This window comes from Gossypium hirsutum, chromosome A10 (genome assembly GCF_007990345.1).
Source record: "Gossypium hirsutum isolate 1008001.06 chromosome A10, Gossypium_hirsutum_v2.1, whole genome shotgun sequence".
In the NCBI taxonomy this organism is placed as follows: Eukaryota; Viridiplantae; Streptophyta; class Magnoliopsida; order Malvales; family Malvaceae; genus Gossypium; species Gossypium hirsutum.
The window spans coordinates 26081917-26098924 of NC_053433.1; the positions used below are offsets into that span (position 1 = coordinate 26081917).

Consider the following 17008-nt stretch of genomic DNA (forward strand, 5'->3'; position numbering starts at 1 on the left):
GGAAAAAAGATTGTCTAATTAAATTAAAACCAAACTAAAAAAAAACAAGCATCATGGCTAAACTACTCTGTATAAAGCATATAAAGACATGAAGAAAATGGAGAGAAAAAAAAAAAAAAGGAGACAAGCACCCACATGGCCAGGAAATAAAAAGGTGCTAAATTATGAAGAGCAAATAATAATAAAAAAACAATAGTTTTTTTATAGTCGCTTATAATATTATATAACCTCTTTTTTCACATTTTGTGAAAAAAAAATTTCATGTTTACATTTTCAAGGAGAACAAGAAAAATTGCATATACTAGAATTGAATTTGAACTGCTGCTAGATATAATTGGTGAGACCCTCAAATATATATATGCCTGGTTTTTTCTTCACCAAATTACATTCAACAACAAAAAGTCAAAAACCCATTTCAAAATGATAAACAAGGAAAGAAATTCTCAACTAGAAAGAATCCCACCTCTAAATGAGCTCTGAACCCTTCAGTAATCTGGAAAAATAAAGAGGAAAAGATTCAACATTTGAAAGCATAAATAGAGAATACAGTATATAGATCAATTTGTGTGTATTACAGAAATACATACCGTCATGTTTTTTCTTCATCACACCCCTTGCAAACATCAACAAAATGACAAGGAATCCAACACTTGCTGCTCCTCCTAATATTATAGCCACTGTCTTCCCTGTATTTTGCCCTGTTCCTACATCAATCAAACACATGATTTATTCAACCATTCTGAAGTCTTTAATCTGAAAAAGGATTCAATTTCATACAATACCTGATGAAGATGAAGAAGAATGTGGATATGAAGAAGAAGATGATCTTCTAGGGACCCCATTAGGATAATAGTTGTAACTGATAAAGCATTTGTGAAGATAGATTTGACCTGAGATGGAACTCCCACACTCCACTTGAGCTCTTTGAACAGCACTCTTTACGCACTCACCACAATCTGAATCCCCCACATCTCCTTCACATTGCCCCAAAAGATAAACAGATTGGTAATTTGTGGTGTAAAAACCATGGTTGCTAATCACCCCACTTTCCAACACTGAAAAGGCAGTGTCCCTCCTCTCTTCAAACCCAGTCCCAGCAACATTTGTAGCACCACAAGTCTTGAACAACATCTCCATGCCAGAGATTTGAGCAAACCCAGCAACTTCATACAACATGTAGCAACCATAAAGTTGGATTCTTGCAGCTAAAGTTTTGCCACAAAGTTTGTCGGCTAAAGTTGGGAGCCTGCTGGCACAGCTGTAACAATCACTGTTACTGAGATCTCCCCTACATTGAAAAAGACCAGTGATTGTGGTTTGGCCAGTACCCGTTGTTGTCTTGTAAAACTTTACCTTCATGGACTGTGAAAGCAAGGTCTGAAACAAGGCAGACAAGGCCTGGGAGTATATCCCAGCTGGATCTGTGAAAGACTGCTTAGCACAACCTTTGTAGACCAAAGTTGTGTAATCAGGGGCTGATTCAACAAGAGGGTAAAGTTCAAGATTGGTAAAGAAAACAAGAAATGAGAGGAAAAGGAAGAAGGGTTTTGAAGAAAAACCAAAACCCATTTGTTTGGGGTGGGTTTTTGGGATCAAATCATGGTATGTTTTTTGCAGATTTGGTAGGGATCTAAATGAGCTGAGTGGGTTTTCCCAGATTCACCGTTCGGGGTAGGGGTTTTGAGAGTTTTCTACCTTTACTTTTCTCTCAATGGCCTACCTCTGGAGCCGTGCAAATAAAATGAGAGATGGAGAGACAAAGGTTTATCTTTCGCTATTAACGAGACGAGAGAGATAACACTGCACCAAAGAAAATGATAAAATAAAGAAATATATTTTTTTAAATGGGAATGCTTGGGAATGCTTGGAACAGATTTAATTAAAACTAAAACAACTCTCTTTAATATTTTCAGGAGAATGAGAACAAAATCACATTAAAATAAAGTTGAGAAGTCGAAGTAATATTTTCTTCTTTAAAAGATCGCAAGGACTAATTATAAATGAATGTGATTTTGTGAGAGGTAATATGTAAGTACCTCAAGTTTGACTCAAGCTTGTCACACTTGACAACAGCTTTGAAACTAGTTTTTAAGTTTTAGAATTAATATTTAATATAATCTTAAAAAATATCACACATTTTTAACTTTTTTTTTTGTTATTTAAAATATGTACACTTTAATCTATTATTATTACTACTACTATCATCATCATCATCATCATCATCATCATCTCATTTCATTATTAGAATAAAATCTCTCATTCGTTATTATTTTAATCTCATCATAATTAGTCCTATTGTTTTTTTTTAAAGAATCCTGATTTGGTAATAGAGATGTCAAGGGCAATGCGGTGCCCATGAGTCTTCTTCTTCTTCTTCTTCTTTATAACATAGCAAATGCAAAGTTAGGGGCAACTAAATAACATTTTATAGGCAATCACTTGTTGTGCCATTCGATTGACTTGGCATTATAACGAAGGCCAATTTGAATACACTGGATAGATAGTTGTTCTAGTAGTTGCTAAATATTCGTTAATAAAGGCTTAAACTTCCAACTTACTATCACTTTGTTCTCAAAGATAGCCTTCTATTTCTTATTCATGCTTTAGCAAATGCAACCACACTGAGTCGAGCTTGACAATCGTAGAAGGATCACACGAACAATGAGAAGTTGAAAATGTAGCTTTGTATCCTCGGCTAACATTACTATACAATTTTCATAGCCATATTGTGCAATAGCCGCTCTGTCACACCTCGAAATGTTAAATTTAAGTTGGAATAGTGACTTTGGTTACTGAAAAAGTTACAAATTGAATGGGCTCTAATGCAAAAATGACGGATTTATGGGCTGGTTGTGGAAATATTGGATTTCAACCTTTAGTTCGATTATGCTTGAACTAAAGATTTCTTCGTGGAAGACATGATGGTTATGGGTATGTACACTTGGCTATTGAATTGGTATGGGTGAAGAAAGTGCAGAAGTATTATATAAGGGAGAGACATTGTTCTCCAGGCTGTTCTTTCATTTTTTTTTATCTTCCTTTCATCATTTTCTCTAGTTTGTTTTGGAAGAAAGAAGGATTAAGGAGCATTATGCATAGAGGAAGAGACTAAAGTTTGATTCTAAGAAACTGGAAATTTTGCAAGCTGGTAAACTTCCTAACCTCTCCATATTAACGGATTTAAGGAAAGGAAAGAAAGTTAAGGATTTTAGTTTTCCATCGATTATGTTTTGTTTTGGTTAAAGATAATCATTTAAATGGCCTTTACATGCAAACAAGTATGGTTCTTATGATGATGAATTATCTTCATTAGAAATTATGAAATAGTTGTTATGTTCTGTAAGTTGGAGGCTCAAGTAGCTGAAAAAACTAAGTAGATGGATTTGGCGTTGACCTCCAAGTGAGTTCTAAAACTCAAGTCTTAGATGGTTATTAATTTATTTTCAATATCATGTGCTGGGCATGTTTAGTTGATTGTTGTACAAATGATGCGTTTCCTATGGCTGAATGTTGTGTAAATAATGAGTTACTCTTTAACTGAATATTGATGTATTGTGAGGCTTGTTATGTTGACATAAAAATGCATGAAACGTTTGGCGTAATGTGTATGGTGCATAAATAATTGAAACAATTCGTTTTCAATAGTGTAACAGCCTATTTTTAGTGAAATCAGAATAGTGGTTTTGAGACCACAAATATGATGAAAAAATTATTTTTTATTATTATTTTAATGTCTACGATATATTAGTAGAGTCGTATAAAAATTTCATTAAGAAATTTTGACATTTGCATGCTTAATTATGTGGAAAGGACTAAATCGTAAAAGGTGTAAAATAAGAGTTCTATAAGTTAAAGGTATCAATAAGCTAATGAAATTTTAAAGTAAGGGGATTTATATGGTTATTAGACCATTATTATTATTAGTGGACATTTTTGGACATAAAACTAAGTGATTATAAGGTTAATTAACAAGGTTAATTTAGTAAATTAATAAATATGTTAAAGTAAAATGAAGAAACAATTGATATCATCTTTTTAGTTTATCTTCTCCACAGAAAATAGGGCTAGAAAATGTCATTAAAGAAGCTTGATGGTTCGACCATTGATAATCTCTTGTATGTAAGTCCGTTTTGAGTCCGTTATTCGAAAATTTTATGTTTTTAAGATTGTTGTAACTTAGTTTATCTAGCCCAGGGTGATTTTATCAAATTTTTGAAAAATTTCCATCAATATTTTTGAAGCTTTTTAATTGTAATTGGTTTGGTTTGAAGCTTGATGGTGATTTTAGGCTAGTTTGTAAAATGATTTTATATAGTTTTTATGTTTAGGGATTAAATTAAAAATAAATTAAATATGTCATGTTTTTCTTGTGAAATATCAACATGTGAGGACTATTTTGGGGTATTAATGAGTTTGACACAAAGAGTTTAGGGACTAATTGTGGAAATAAATTTGTTTCGATTTTAGGGATTAAATTGAATAAAGTGTAAAAATTCAGGAAAAAAATATAAAATGAAATTTAAAGGTCATATGCATAGAAATGAGTTTGATAATGTATTTGAATTTGATAAACTGAATTTAATCATTATATAGATCAAGAATTAAATCGTACGAGGGATAACTGGGGAAAAGGGAAAATCGCGGATTAGTCCCTACAAGTCAATCGATAACATATCTTAGGTAAGTTCATATAAATAAATATATGTATTTATTTATAACTTGTGCTAATATGTTTTAGGTCAATTGTATTTGATGTTAAATTTCGATATTAAGTTGTAAATTTTAAAATGCTTATAATTAAGTACAAGTGAGAAAATGGATATTCAATAATTGATTATTATTTGCGATAATATGGTTATATGATATTGAAATGAAATTAACTGATTGAAAGCATGTGTACTAGTGTGTTTTTGGAAGTACCTCTAAATTATAATTGTAATAAACTCTGTTAAAATGTTCGTTTGAACATAGTAAACGATTAGGATACGATTGGCATGCCAATAAGGTTAGAACGCGCGTTTGTACAAGATTGCATTTCGATTCCTCTATTAGCATTTCAATGCTCTCTAGTGTGATTTGGAGTACCCGAGTATCCGATTCATGTTACTATAGTTCATCAGGCTATGAAAATATGTGACTAAGGTTAAATTTATTTGATAATTATAGTGTATATTTGTTTGAAGGTTGTATAAAAAATGATTATTCAAATATATTTCATTATGGTATTGATGTGATGAAATGTAGAGATATGTATAATTATGTGAATTGATTTGGTTTGAACCATTGTGGAATATGAAGCATATAATGAGCTAATTGTGTAATGATCATATGTGTTCTCGTAAATGATTGTTAGATTTAATTAAACTAAGTTATGTTAGTTTTCATATCGTTTAAGTGAGTTAAGTTGAATTGAATTTTAGCTATGAACTTACTAACCTATTTAAGCTTACTCTGTTTATTCTTATTTTCTATACTTAACGCTTTGCGGAACTAGTCAGACGGATGAACTTCAGAGCTCACACTATCAAGCTTCTAGTTCAGTAGTTTTGATTTCTTATTTCAATTTTGTGGCATGTCTATAGGATTTGAAGTTGATAAACTTAAAGTTCTAGTTGGATTTGTAATGTGGTTAAGTTGGTTATAATGTTAAATTTCATGTTTTACGTTAAACTTGTGATGAATGTGATTGTGGAACATCCTTTTGATTTTATTTTGAAAGACAATGATTTGTGTTATTTGGTTTGTGAACATGATTTTGGTATTTGGTATCATAGAAATCCTACGTTTCTATTTGATGTCTTTTTTTGTGAATTATTGTTGAAATGGTCTTTTTGGATTTGGTAACTCGTGAAATTAGAATGAAGTATGTTTACATTTGATAGTTTGACATGAATTAATGAATTTTGGTATACGACATATAGAAGTTGGTTGATGATTGAATGAGTTTAAATAGTTGATAATGTTTTGGTTTGAATAATTGTTGTTTATATTTGAATTATGGTGTCAATGATGGGGTATTGGTTAGGCACTTAGGTTGATTATGAATTGGTATATTTTGACATGTTTTGGCAGATTTTTAATAGGTTTGGATGTTGGTTAATGAATAGCTTGGAACCTAAGAAAAGGGTGTGAAAATGACTTATTTTTAAGGTGTTTTTGGGTACACACGACCTGTGACATGGTTTACCACACAGTTGTGTACCCCCACACGGTTGTATGACACGACTGTGTGCTCTGTTTAATTTTAATGATTTTAGGTCTAAACGGTCTCAAAGAGTTACATGACCTAGCGACATAGCTGTGTGACCTTGAGTTACACAAGCATAGGTTGTTACATGGTTTGGCCACACAACTATGTCTCTGCTCCACATGGATTGAGCTTTGTCACACAACCTATGTTGTAACACCCCTAACCTGTAATTGTCACTAGAATAGGTTAGAAGGTATTACCTAGCCCACAACACAATTCAGAATAATCGTATATCAAATATTAAATCATTACAGTAAATGTCATTCATTCACATTCATTAAGAATATAAAATCAAGCATACAATAATTAAACGTGTATTCAGGACTAAATTGATAATATATAAAAGTTTCAGAACTTATAAAAAATTTTAACTTTTCAAAGGTCACACGTCGGTGTGAACAAGTCGTGTGCCTCACATGGCCTTAGACACGCCCGTGTGTCTAAGTCATGTCAAAATAGGGCATAGCCACTGACTTGCTGACACAGCTACAAGACACGCCCGTGTGCCTTGGCCGTGGTCGAGCCTGACTTGGGCCACACGGCTAGCCACATGCCAGTGTGCTTTGGCCATGTTCGGGCCTGACTTACAATTGTAAGGTACCCTAGGGGACACACGACCGTGCAACATAGCCGCGTGTCACACACGGCTAAGACACATTCCCGTGTGGACAAAAATAGGCCATTTGAATAACCAATTTGCCACCCCAAAATGAGTCAACCTACAAGCAAAGAAACAAGCATATTTGCTCAACCATTTCAGCCAATATCTATACCAAAACATTCATCATTTACATCATAACAATATCAACCATTTTCCTACTTATAAACCTTACCAATTCATGCCAACATAAGATACGACAATTGCATATTAACATCATATACCGTAAGCCATTATCAACTATAAGTTTAAACACCAAATAGCCAAATCACATGGTTAAGTATATACATCACAAAACATAATCCCACAACTATTAGCCTATACATGCCATACTTTAATATATACATTTTCAAAGTACCAAAATGAGGTTCGATAGTGTAGTGATGATCCTGGACGATCCCCGAGCTTGCAGTAGCTTCGATATCTATAAAACAATGCAAACGCACACAAAGTAAGCTTTCAAAAGCTTAATAAGCTCGTACCAAAAATCACCAATACATAAGTATTTATAAATTCTCAAATCATCTATCAAATCTATACCAACACAATCCACATGTTCATACCAAATCAATGAGCTTCACAGACATAGTATTATCTACCACATAGGTATCATACATACCTGAATCTTCCCGTAATTATTCACTTTCATTCTCACCTTTCGTTTAAATATTTTAATACTTTCCATAAATTATTCGTGCTTTGAACATCCTCACACTTAGTGTCATCTCAATTAACCGAAGCTAAGTCGGTATCGCACACTTAGTGCCTCAAATAGCAGAAGCTAGTTTAAATCGCACACTTAGTGCCAATTACCATCGATTTATCATCGTATTCATCCAAACCAAACATATATACAATGTATGTATAATCAAATCATCAAAATATACTTAACATCATGTTTTAAGTACGAACTTACCTCGTACTCTGAATTGTCGACTCGGACTGTTTACTCTACAATCTTCGACTTCCCTCGGTCTAAGTCGGAATTCCTCTTTTCATGAGCTATATGTATTCAAAATTAACCCTTTTATTCACCAAATAATTCAAAACAATCCATATACACATATTTAGGGCATTTTACAAAATAGCCCTAACTTTTTTACATTTCGACACTTTAGTCCCTAAATCACAAAATCACAAAATACACATAATTTGCTTATACTCATGCTTGACCGAATTCTCCTAGCTCTCATAAAAGTCCATAAATTTTATTTATTTCACATTTTAGTCCCTCAAAATAACATTTTTACAATTTAGTCCATAATACTCAATTTCATCAAAAATTCAAAGACAAAACATGTAAACCCAACATCAAACTTTCATAATTCACGAACTAACATCACAAAGCTCATAAATTTATCAATAGCACATTTCAAAATCATCATTAAAATTAGAAATTGAGACATGGGCTTGATAGTATACGAAGCAACGATTACAAAAACGTATAAATTATCAAAAACCGAGTAAAACACATACCTTAATTTGGCCACACAAGAACCGAATATCAAAACCCTATTTTTAGCTCTTTTCCTTACTTCATTGGGCCATGAAGATGATAAAATGACCATTATTTTCACTATGTTTTATTAAAATTGATTTAATAATACAATTACCATTTTAGCCTTAATGAATTAATATTAAAATTCCACTGACTCTAGGCATAATGGTCCATCCATTCTTCAAATGGTTTTATAACATTATAAGGACTTTATAATTAATAAGTCATGACAATTAAGCACTTCAACTACTAGCACACATCTTTCACATTTTACGCGATTAAGTCCTTTTATCAAATTAAGCACACATATGATTAAATTTTCACACGAGACTTTCACACATGTCAATTCACTTATAATAAGCACGAAAAATAATATTAAAAACATTTTTATAACTCAGATTTGTGGTCCCCAAACTACTATTCTGACTAGAGTCAAAACCGAATTGTTACATATGTAACACCCCAAAATAGGGCCTAAGAGTTTTAAGGGTATTTTAGAGATTTTAGCCTTAAGGTGTTTGAAAATTTGTGACATGGTTTATTAATAATATTTTTTACTATGGTTTTTAGAAAATTAAGTCAATTTCCGAAAATGAGTATTAAATACCTTTAATTTTGAGAATATGACTGATTTATAAAAGAGTCAAAACTTAGAGTTATTAAGAGGCAATTAGACCAGATTTTAAAATCCAACCTATTAAACCCCCACCTACAACTTGTTTTCACGTTAGTCTCTTCCCTAATATTGTGTGTTGTCGTCTCTTGTTTGAAGAAGCCTCTCCTAATCGATTTTGATTCCCAAACTCTATTCCTTTGATTTCTCTTATCTTCCTAGCCATAAACCTCCATAAAAGTTAAGAAAAACATCCAAAAACACCATAATTTCCTCCATTGTCAAGCTTTTGGGTTTTCGATCAAACGTTTGATTTTTCGTCAACTAATGTAACATCCCAAAATTTGGTCTAGTCGGAACAGTGGTTTCGGGACAACAAATTTGATGTCAAAATATTTATTTTATGATTATTATTAGGCCTAGAATATGAAAGTAAGCATGTGTTAAAGTTTCATGAAGAAATTCTTAGTGTAAGGTGTCCAATTAGAAATTAGGGACCAAATTGAATAAATTGAAAAACTTGGATTTTAGAAGAAATTTGCATGAAATTGCCTTAGATTATTAATTATAAGGTCTTAAAGAGTAATTTTCCCAATTTTTAAGTTTTTGGACAAAAATGGGCATGCATGGAAAATTTTGGAAGTTTAGTAAGGAAGGGTATTTTGGTCATTTGGTAATAAAATCAATAAAAAGGGGAAATGAAGGCAAAAATCAGCCATTCTTCTCCCTCTTGCTTCCGAAATTCCAAGGGACACCATAGCTAGGGTTTCTTCACTTTTCAAGCTCAATAGTAAGTGACTCCTAGCCTCGTTTTTATTGTTCTTTGTATTTTTGAGATCCTTGAAACATGTTCTCTCCATTTCTACCCATATTTTAAACTAGGGTTCATGTATGCAAAATTACCCACGTGTGACATGTTTGTTCTTTGATGATTTATGGGGGAATATGAAAGTTAGATGTGCGTTACACATCTTTTTCTAAGTGATTTTCATGAAAACCCTAAAAGGACCTTTTTGCAAAAGGTACAAAATATGTGGTAGAAATGTGAAATAGAGGAAAATGTGGGCTAGTATGAGTTTATAATACATTCAGCTAGGCTTGGGTAACCAAGGAATTGTATGTATTTCATTTTACGAGCCTAGGGACTAAGTTGTAAAATTTTGAAATGTTAGGGGCAAAATGGTTATTTTGCCCGGGGCTGAATTTTAGATCTAGAATAAATATCATGAGGTATTAATAGTTTATTTTTACTGATATAGACCCTGAGGAACCGATTTTGGAGATCGATCATGGAAAACGATAGGAATAACTAAAATACGAAACCTAAACAATTACCAGGTAAGTTCGTGTAACTCGAATGTAAACTATCTTTAAATACATTAAAGATGTATGTACATGTATGAATTATAATAGTAATATTTATTGTATGACAACTCATGAATTATTAATGTTATGGTGAAATGTCCTGGTTGAATAAAAAGGGATGTCTGATGGATTACTCGAAAATGAAATAAGGGTATAAAGGATCTAGCCCGGATGGGTGATCCTATAGTGATTTATCATCCCGAAGAATATGTGTGCTTTGATGGATTTAGCCCAGACGGGTAATCCAAATAGGATCTGAATTTAGCCTGGACTGGTAATTCAGACCTGAACTCTTAGGAGTATATGTCATTGTAGGGGATTTAGCCTGGACTGGTGATCCCGACATTACTTTGTCAGTTACGTTGTAGGGGATTTACCCTGGACAGGTAATCCCACCAAAAAAGTGAGGTTAATGAGAGTGTGTATTTAAAGGATCACTTGCATGATTTGATGGTAAACGAGATATCCATCGAGATTCCAAGAAATTCGATGGGATTAAAATGTTAAATGGGTATAGACATGTTTGAATTGATGAGCTCATCTATGAATGATGTTACATTGTATTGGCATGAGACTAACTTGATGGTTGAGTACATGTGATAGGTAATTTTACTATAAATGTTTTGCCTGAATGTCTTATATGATTGCATGCTAAATAACCGGTAAGTTTACTTTCCCGTTATTCAGACTTACTAAGCATGTTAATGCTTACCCCCTCTCTTTTCCCTATTTTACAGAGCTTGTGGACTCGTGAAGATTGGAAGACGATTAGAGCATTGTCAACACTATCAATTTGTCTTGTGTTGGTATATAGATACTTTATTTTGTTTCAATGGCATGTATAGGTTTTAATTATTTTGTGATATGTGTCATTTGTTGGCCTATGTAAAGGCTTAAATATTAAACTTATTCTTTTTGTTTATGGCTATAAGACATGGCTCATTTTGATGTAGGCTATGACCTAATTGTGCTTGTTTGTGGTTAAATGTTCTTGTAATGATTAAATGTGGTATATTATAAATAGACATATGAAATGTGGCCAAATCACTTGGGATGGTTGGGTCATAATTGGCAATGAGTTATAACAATGAGCCAAGTCTAAATGTGTTTTTGAATGAGATGGAAATCCTAAATACAAAGAGGATAAATTAGCATGTACATAACCAATGAGATAAGGTTAACATGCAATAAACCATTTATGGTAGTACTCGGACATATTTAGGCTATGTTAAACATTATTGAGGTTCACGAATATGAGTGGTTATAGAAGGTGACCATTGGCTTAAATTTGTAGCCTCCAAAAGGGTCCACACGGATAGACACACGGGCATGTGTCTAGGCCGTGTGTGACACACGATCAGCCCCATGGGTGTGTAGTACGGCCTTGTGTCCCTTGCATCTAAAATTTTTAGGTCAGAATGCATGGTAGTAAAAACACGGGTAGAGGCATGGCCGTGTGTCTCAATTGTATGAAGAACACGGCCTAGCACACGGGCGTGTGTCTTGGCCGTGTTTCCCTAAACGCATGATGCCATCATAAATAGAATGCTCGAGTTTTTGGGCACAGGTGACAACACAGGCATGTTTAAGCCTTGTGAAGGAGATGGGCCAGGGACATGGGCGTGTGTTCGGCTATATGAGAACCCCAGTAGGTCAAAATGAAAAATAAATTCAATTAATTTCATGTGGTAAGGGACACAGGTGTGTCTCAAAGCACACGGGCGTGTGCATTGCCTCCACACGGGCGTGTGAGGCTTAACCTAGGAAATTTTCCAAAAACTTTCTTAAGTTCTTGGTTTAGTCCCGGACCATTCTCAATGTATGTCTTGGGCCTTGTAGGTCCATAATAGGGACCTTATAAATATGATTGATTGGTTTTAATTTGGAACGAAATGTTATAGCCCGAAATTTTCTCGGAAATGTCATGTGCATGCACAGTAATGCCCTGTAACTTGTCCTAGTCTCAGGTACGGGTGAGGGGCGTTACAACTAAGGTAACTATTCATCTTCCCATTAGTTCTAAATGTTATTTAGTCTTTAAAACCAAGTTTTTAGCTATTAAATAGCATGTTATGAATAAAAACTGAAAATTAGCTCGTTAAAGGTGGATTTTAGGATTTTTAGTAAAAATGTGGTTTCAAAGTGTTTTCAAGGTTTTGTTAAAGAATTTTTGAGTTTTAATAAATTTTCAGAAAATAGCCGTAAAACGTGTCAAAAAAGTTGATACTATGAATTGAGTATTTTATTGTAGTTTAAAGGTTGAAAATTATTCATAGGTGAATTATAAGATGAACAAAATTGGTTTTAGGCGAAAAAGATTGAGTATAGACCGAGATATTTGAGTTTTAAGTTGGCTATGTTAAAGGTTTTGGTTACATAAGAACTTAGTTTAGGCTTATGTTTTTTATTGCTTGTGGTGAGTTCTTAGCTAACTATTGAATGCATTGTTGTGTGAATTGTTGTGTAAAAGTTTCGTATTCGATAAGACCTCCTACGAGTAGAGATAAAGGCAAGGAAAAGCTAGTTTAAGCTTTCGGCTTTTCGACGAAAGCGTAATTGGTGAGTGTTTAGAACAATTTCTTGTGGACATGATTCAATGTATTATTAGGGAATTTAGTAGTAGCTTAAACCCTTACTCTAAATTCCAAATGTAAGCTTTTTCATACCTATAATATCTTGTGAACAATGTGCTTATGTGTTTGTGAATACGTGAATTGAGATGAGATGCTATAACATGTGATAACTGTCATGGAAGTACAAATGTATACATGTTATGTATATGTTAAATGTTACTGACAATGTTTTGCTAAAGATGCAAATATGCAGTGATAGTGCACAGATAATCGATAAGTGATATGTTTTTGATTTTGGATATTTTGGCCTTGTGATCTTGAAACCATTAGATATAGTTGGCATGCCTTAGGATTGTGAGTACTCACCTATATGCACAGTGATTTTGGGTGTTGAGGCCTTGGGACATGTTGGTGGGATAAGGGAATGTGAGATAAGCTCCAGCCAATGGGACATGTGAGGGGAAATAAGGAGAGTGTTAGCTCTATGCTTCACTTTTGGGACATGTTTGACTCTATGAGTCTATGAGGTTTGTTGGAGAGCCATCCATCCGATGAGTGATGATAGAGCTCACTTTTATGTTTAATAGCTCAAGTGTCAAATTTTCTTAAATTATGGATATGTTTGTATTGTGTTATGTGTTTATATGACATGTTGTAACGCCCCCACGCCCGAAACCGTCACCGGAGTCAAGCTTGAGGTGTTACTAAACTTATCTTACCTTTTAAACAACTCTAAACCACTTATTTTAATTTTTGGAATAAACTATTTTTCTGCATCATGGTTGCTTAAAAATTCATTTCTTGAGTTTCAAAACTCAAAATTAAGATCCGTAAATTTTTCCTGAAACTAGACTCATATATCTATCTACTAATTTTTTTCTAGAATTTTTGAATTAGCCAATTAGTACAGTTTATTAGTTAAAGTTACCCCTGTTTCAGAATTTCACTGCACTAGCCTCTACTTACTACTAACCACTTTTCTCTCTGTAAAAAAATCATATGACTATACCGTTTCTTTCTTTTCAAACTAGATTCAATAAGGATTCTAACCATATAAAGTACACCACCTAATTATTTTTGTAAAATTTATGGTGAATTTATAAAGTTGGAATAGGGGATTCAGAAATCGCTCTGGCCCTATTTCACCAAAACTCAGATATCTTATAAAATAAAAAACATTTACCTGTTTTACTTATTCCATATGAAAATAGACACAATGAGCTTTAATTTAATATATTATTCAACATCAACCCATGTCTCTACAATTTCTTTTGATTTTTCAAAATCACGTTATTTCTTATACTTGAATCTGTTTTTAAGTTACTTTCACATTTTTCTTAGTTTTCATGTGATAGTTACTACTTAATCATACATACTATTAAACATGTATATCATCAGCCATTCTATTAGTTAATCACTAGCAAGTATTTACACATCATTCATTGATCATATCATATCAAAAGAAACCAAGTTCCTATACATGCCATACACAAAACGAAACGTCTAACTATACCAATGTGATTTCTTCGATAGTGTGATCGGTTTCCGACGTTTCCTTCGATCCCTGAGTGGCTTGATAAAAACTATAAGAAAAAGAAAATAAAGAGAGTAAGCACTAGGCTTAGTAAGCTTACAAGCAAATAAATTACAACATTCAACATAATGAATAAATATACATAATGTCACCTAGCCTCATAAACTTTCTTTACATTCTCATTTTCTACCTTCTTCTTTACTCACTTACCTTCTTTCTTACCTGACCTTTCACTATTCATAAATATAATTTACCTTCCCTTTTTGCTGATAATTCACTGTAATTTAACGTGTACAATGACCCGTTGAACCACTCGGAATACTAAGGATACTAGGGTCGTTCCTGTCTATCAATATCCTGCCAATGCCATGTCTTCGACATGGACTTACATGAATTATTCCTGTCAACCCCAATATCCTAACATTCCTAAGGTTCAAACGGGGCTTCCTAATGCTTTTTCTCTGTTACTTCGCCTTTAATTCAACTTTAAATATTCTCAAAAAAAATAAGTATATAAATGCTGGAAATTGACAATAATAATGTAAAATAAAAGAATATTGCATTTATTTACTGTAAACTTACCTCGATACAAAATGTGACTAAACTTTACAATTTAGTCCTTTACTTTTTCTTTTCCCCGATCTACTCCCTAATTTCGTTCTTCTTGATCTATAATAGCAAATTTAACTTATTTAATATTCACATTTATCAAAACAGTCCTTTACTCAAACTTTACAAAAATTACATTTTTGCCCCTAAACTTTTGCATATTTACACAGTTTCCCCTAGGCTCGAGAATTAAACTTTATCCCTTATTCTTATGTTTTATGACATGCTGATCATTTTTCCCTTCTATGGCAGCATCAAATTCACACTCTAACATGCACTTATGACTATTAGGTATTTTTACCGATTAAGCCCTTTTACTCGTTTTTACCTAAAACCGAGTAGCACAAGTTGTCTAACATAATCTAAGACCTCATATTCTATCATAAAACATCAAAATAAACACTTTTCACCTATGGGTATTTTTCCAAATATGAACCTTAACTTAAATTATTGCTAGCATAAGCTTTATCAAACTACCGGGACTCCGAAAACGTAAAGAACATTAGAAACGGGGCTTGGAATCACTTACTATGGAGCTTGAAAATTGAAGAAACCCTAGCTATGGAGAGAGCAAAAATTCGGCAGCAACTAAAGAAGATGATAACAAATTTTGTGTTATTTTTCCCTTTTTAATTCATTTAATATCCAAATGACCAAATTGCCCCTCCTTACTAAACTTTAAAAAATTCATTCCATGTCCTAATTTTTGTCCATGAACTTAAAATTGGTCAAATTTTTATTTAAACCCTCCTAATTAATATTCCAAAGCAATTTCATACTAAAAACTTCTAGAATGCAAGTTTTGCAAATTATTCGATTTAGTCCCTAACCTCAACTTAAGCACTTTATGCATAGAATTTCATCACGAAATTTTCACACAATCATGCAATCATATCATGAACTTCAAAATAATAATAAAATAAATTTTTCTACCTCGGATTTGTGGTTTCACAACCACTGTTCCGTTTAGGCCCTATTTCGGGATGTTACACATGTGACCATTATGCAATTTATCTATAAACATGTTTTTGAGTATAGTGATATATGCTTGAATGTTATGTGATTATATGAGTATTGTGATATATGCTTAAATGTTATGTGATTATATGAGTATTGTGTTATATGCTTGATTATATATGTAATGTGACGCATGCTTAAAAGTGAATATGATTACCATGTAAATGAACTAGTAAATAATGCATGAGTAAGTGTAATATAACACAAGAGTTGGAACTGTTGAGGTAGTGCTTTATGGTTGTTTCGTTAAGGCTTGATGAATTGTTTGCATGGTAGTTATTTTAGGCATTCACTAAGCTTGTTAAGCTCACCCACTCCTTTTAAAACCCTTGCATAGTAGTTAAGTACCGGTGTGAGTAGTGTGGTTCTAAAGGGTGATCCAAGCAAGTCCATTTCACTTTTTGTAGGTGTTTTTGTTATTTGTTTATGTTTTAGGAATAAGGCAATGTGGCAGACTTTTATTGGTATATGTCAATGTTTTTGGATGCTTCCATAGTCTATTCGTTTTTAGGATTATGAGATTTTTTTATAATATGTTGATTATTTCCTAAACCTAATTCTGATGTTTGCGACTAGTATTACGGTCGTTTTAACATTTATATGATGACGATATGTTAGCATGATGGATTGGTACATGTTGGAATGATTTATATGCTCAAGTATGTTGTGTTTTTTCTAGTCTGAAGCAAAGATATCGATATTCGGGTTGTAAAAACAATACCTCTATGATTTTGAAATGTACAGGAAGTCAAAATTGTAAATTGGTATTGATACCCTATCACAAGTATCGATACTCGGGGTAATTTTATCTATACTTTGCAAAAGTACTGACATTTTTTGGCACTTTGATTTTAGACGAGAAACATAATACTAATTTGGTACCGATTTTGC

At 33.0% G+C, this 17008-nt stretch overlaps 1 protein-coding gene across 2 annotated transcripts; it reads right to left on the bottom strand.

The window, feature by feature from the left end:
* Positions 1-283: 283 nt before the first annotated feature.
* Positions 284-2061, bottom strand: LOC107897058 (plasmodesmata-located protein 2). Of its 2 annotated transcripts, none has more exons than XM_016822396.2 (3): positions 783-2061; positions 588-704; positions 284-493 (listed from the first exon to the last, which is right to left on the bottom strand). In XM_016822396.2, the coding sequence occupies exons 1-3, from the start codon at positions 1567-1569 to the stop codon at positions 486-488; spliced, it is 912 nt and encodes a 303-aa protein (XP_016677885.1). In that variant the 5' UTR covers positions 1570-2061; the 3' UTR covers positions 284-485. The 2 variants fall into 2 exon arrangements, with proteins under 2 accessions (XP_016677885.1, XP_016677886.1); XM_016822397.2 differs by having other exon boundaries at positions 588-698; positions 783-1870.
* Between the last annotated feature and the right edge of the window lie 14947 nt (positions 2062-17008).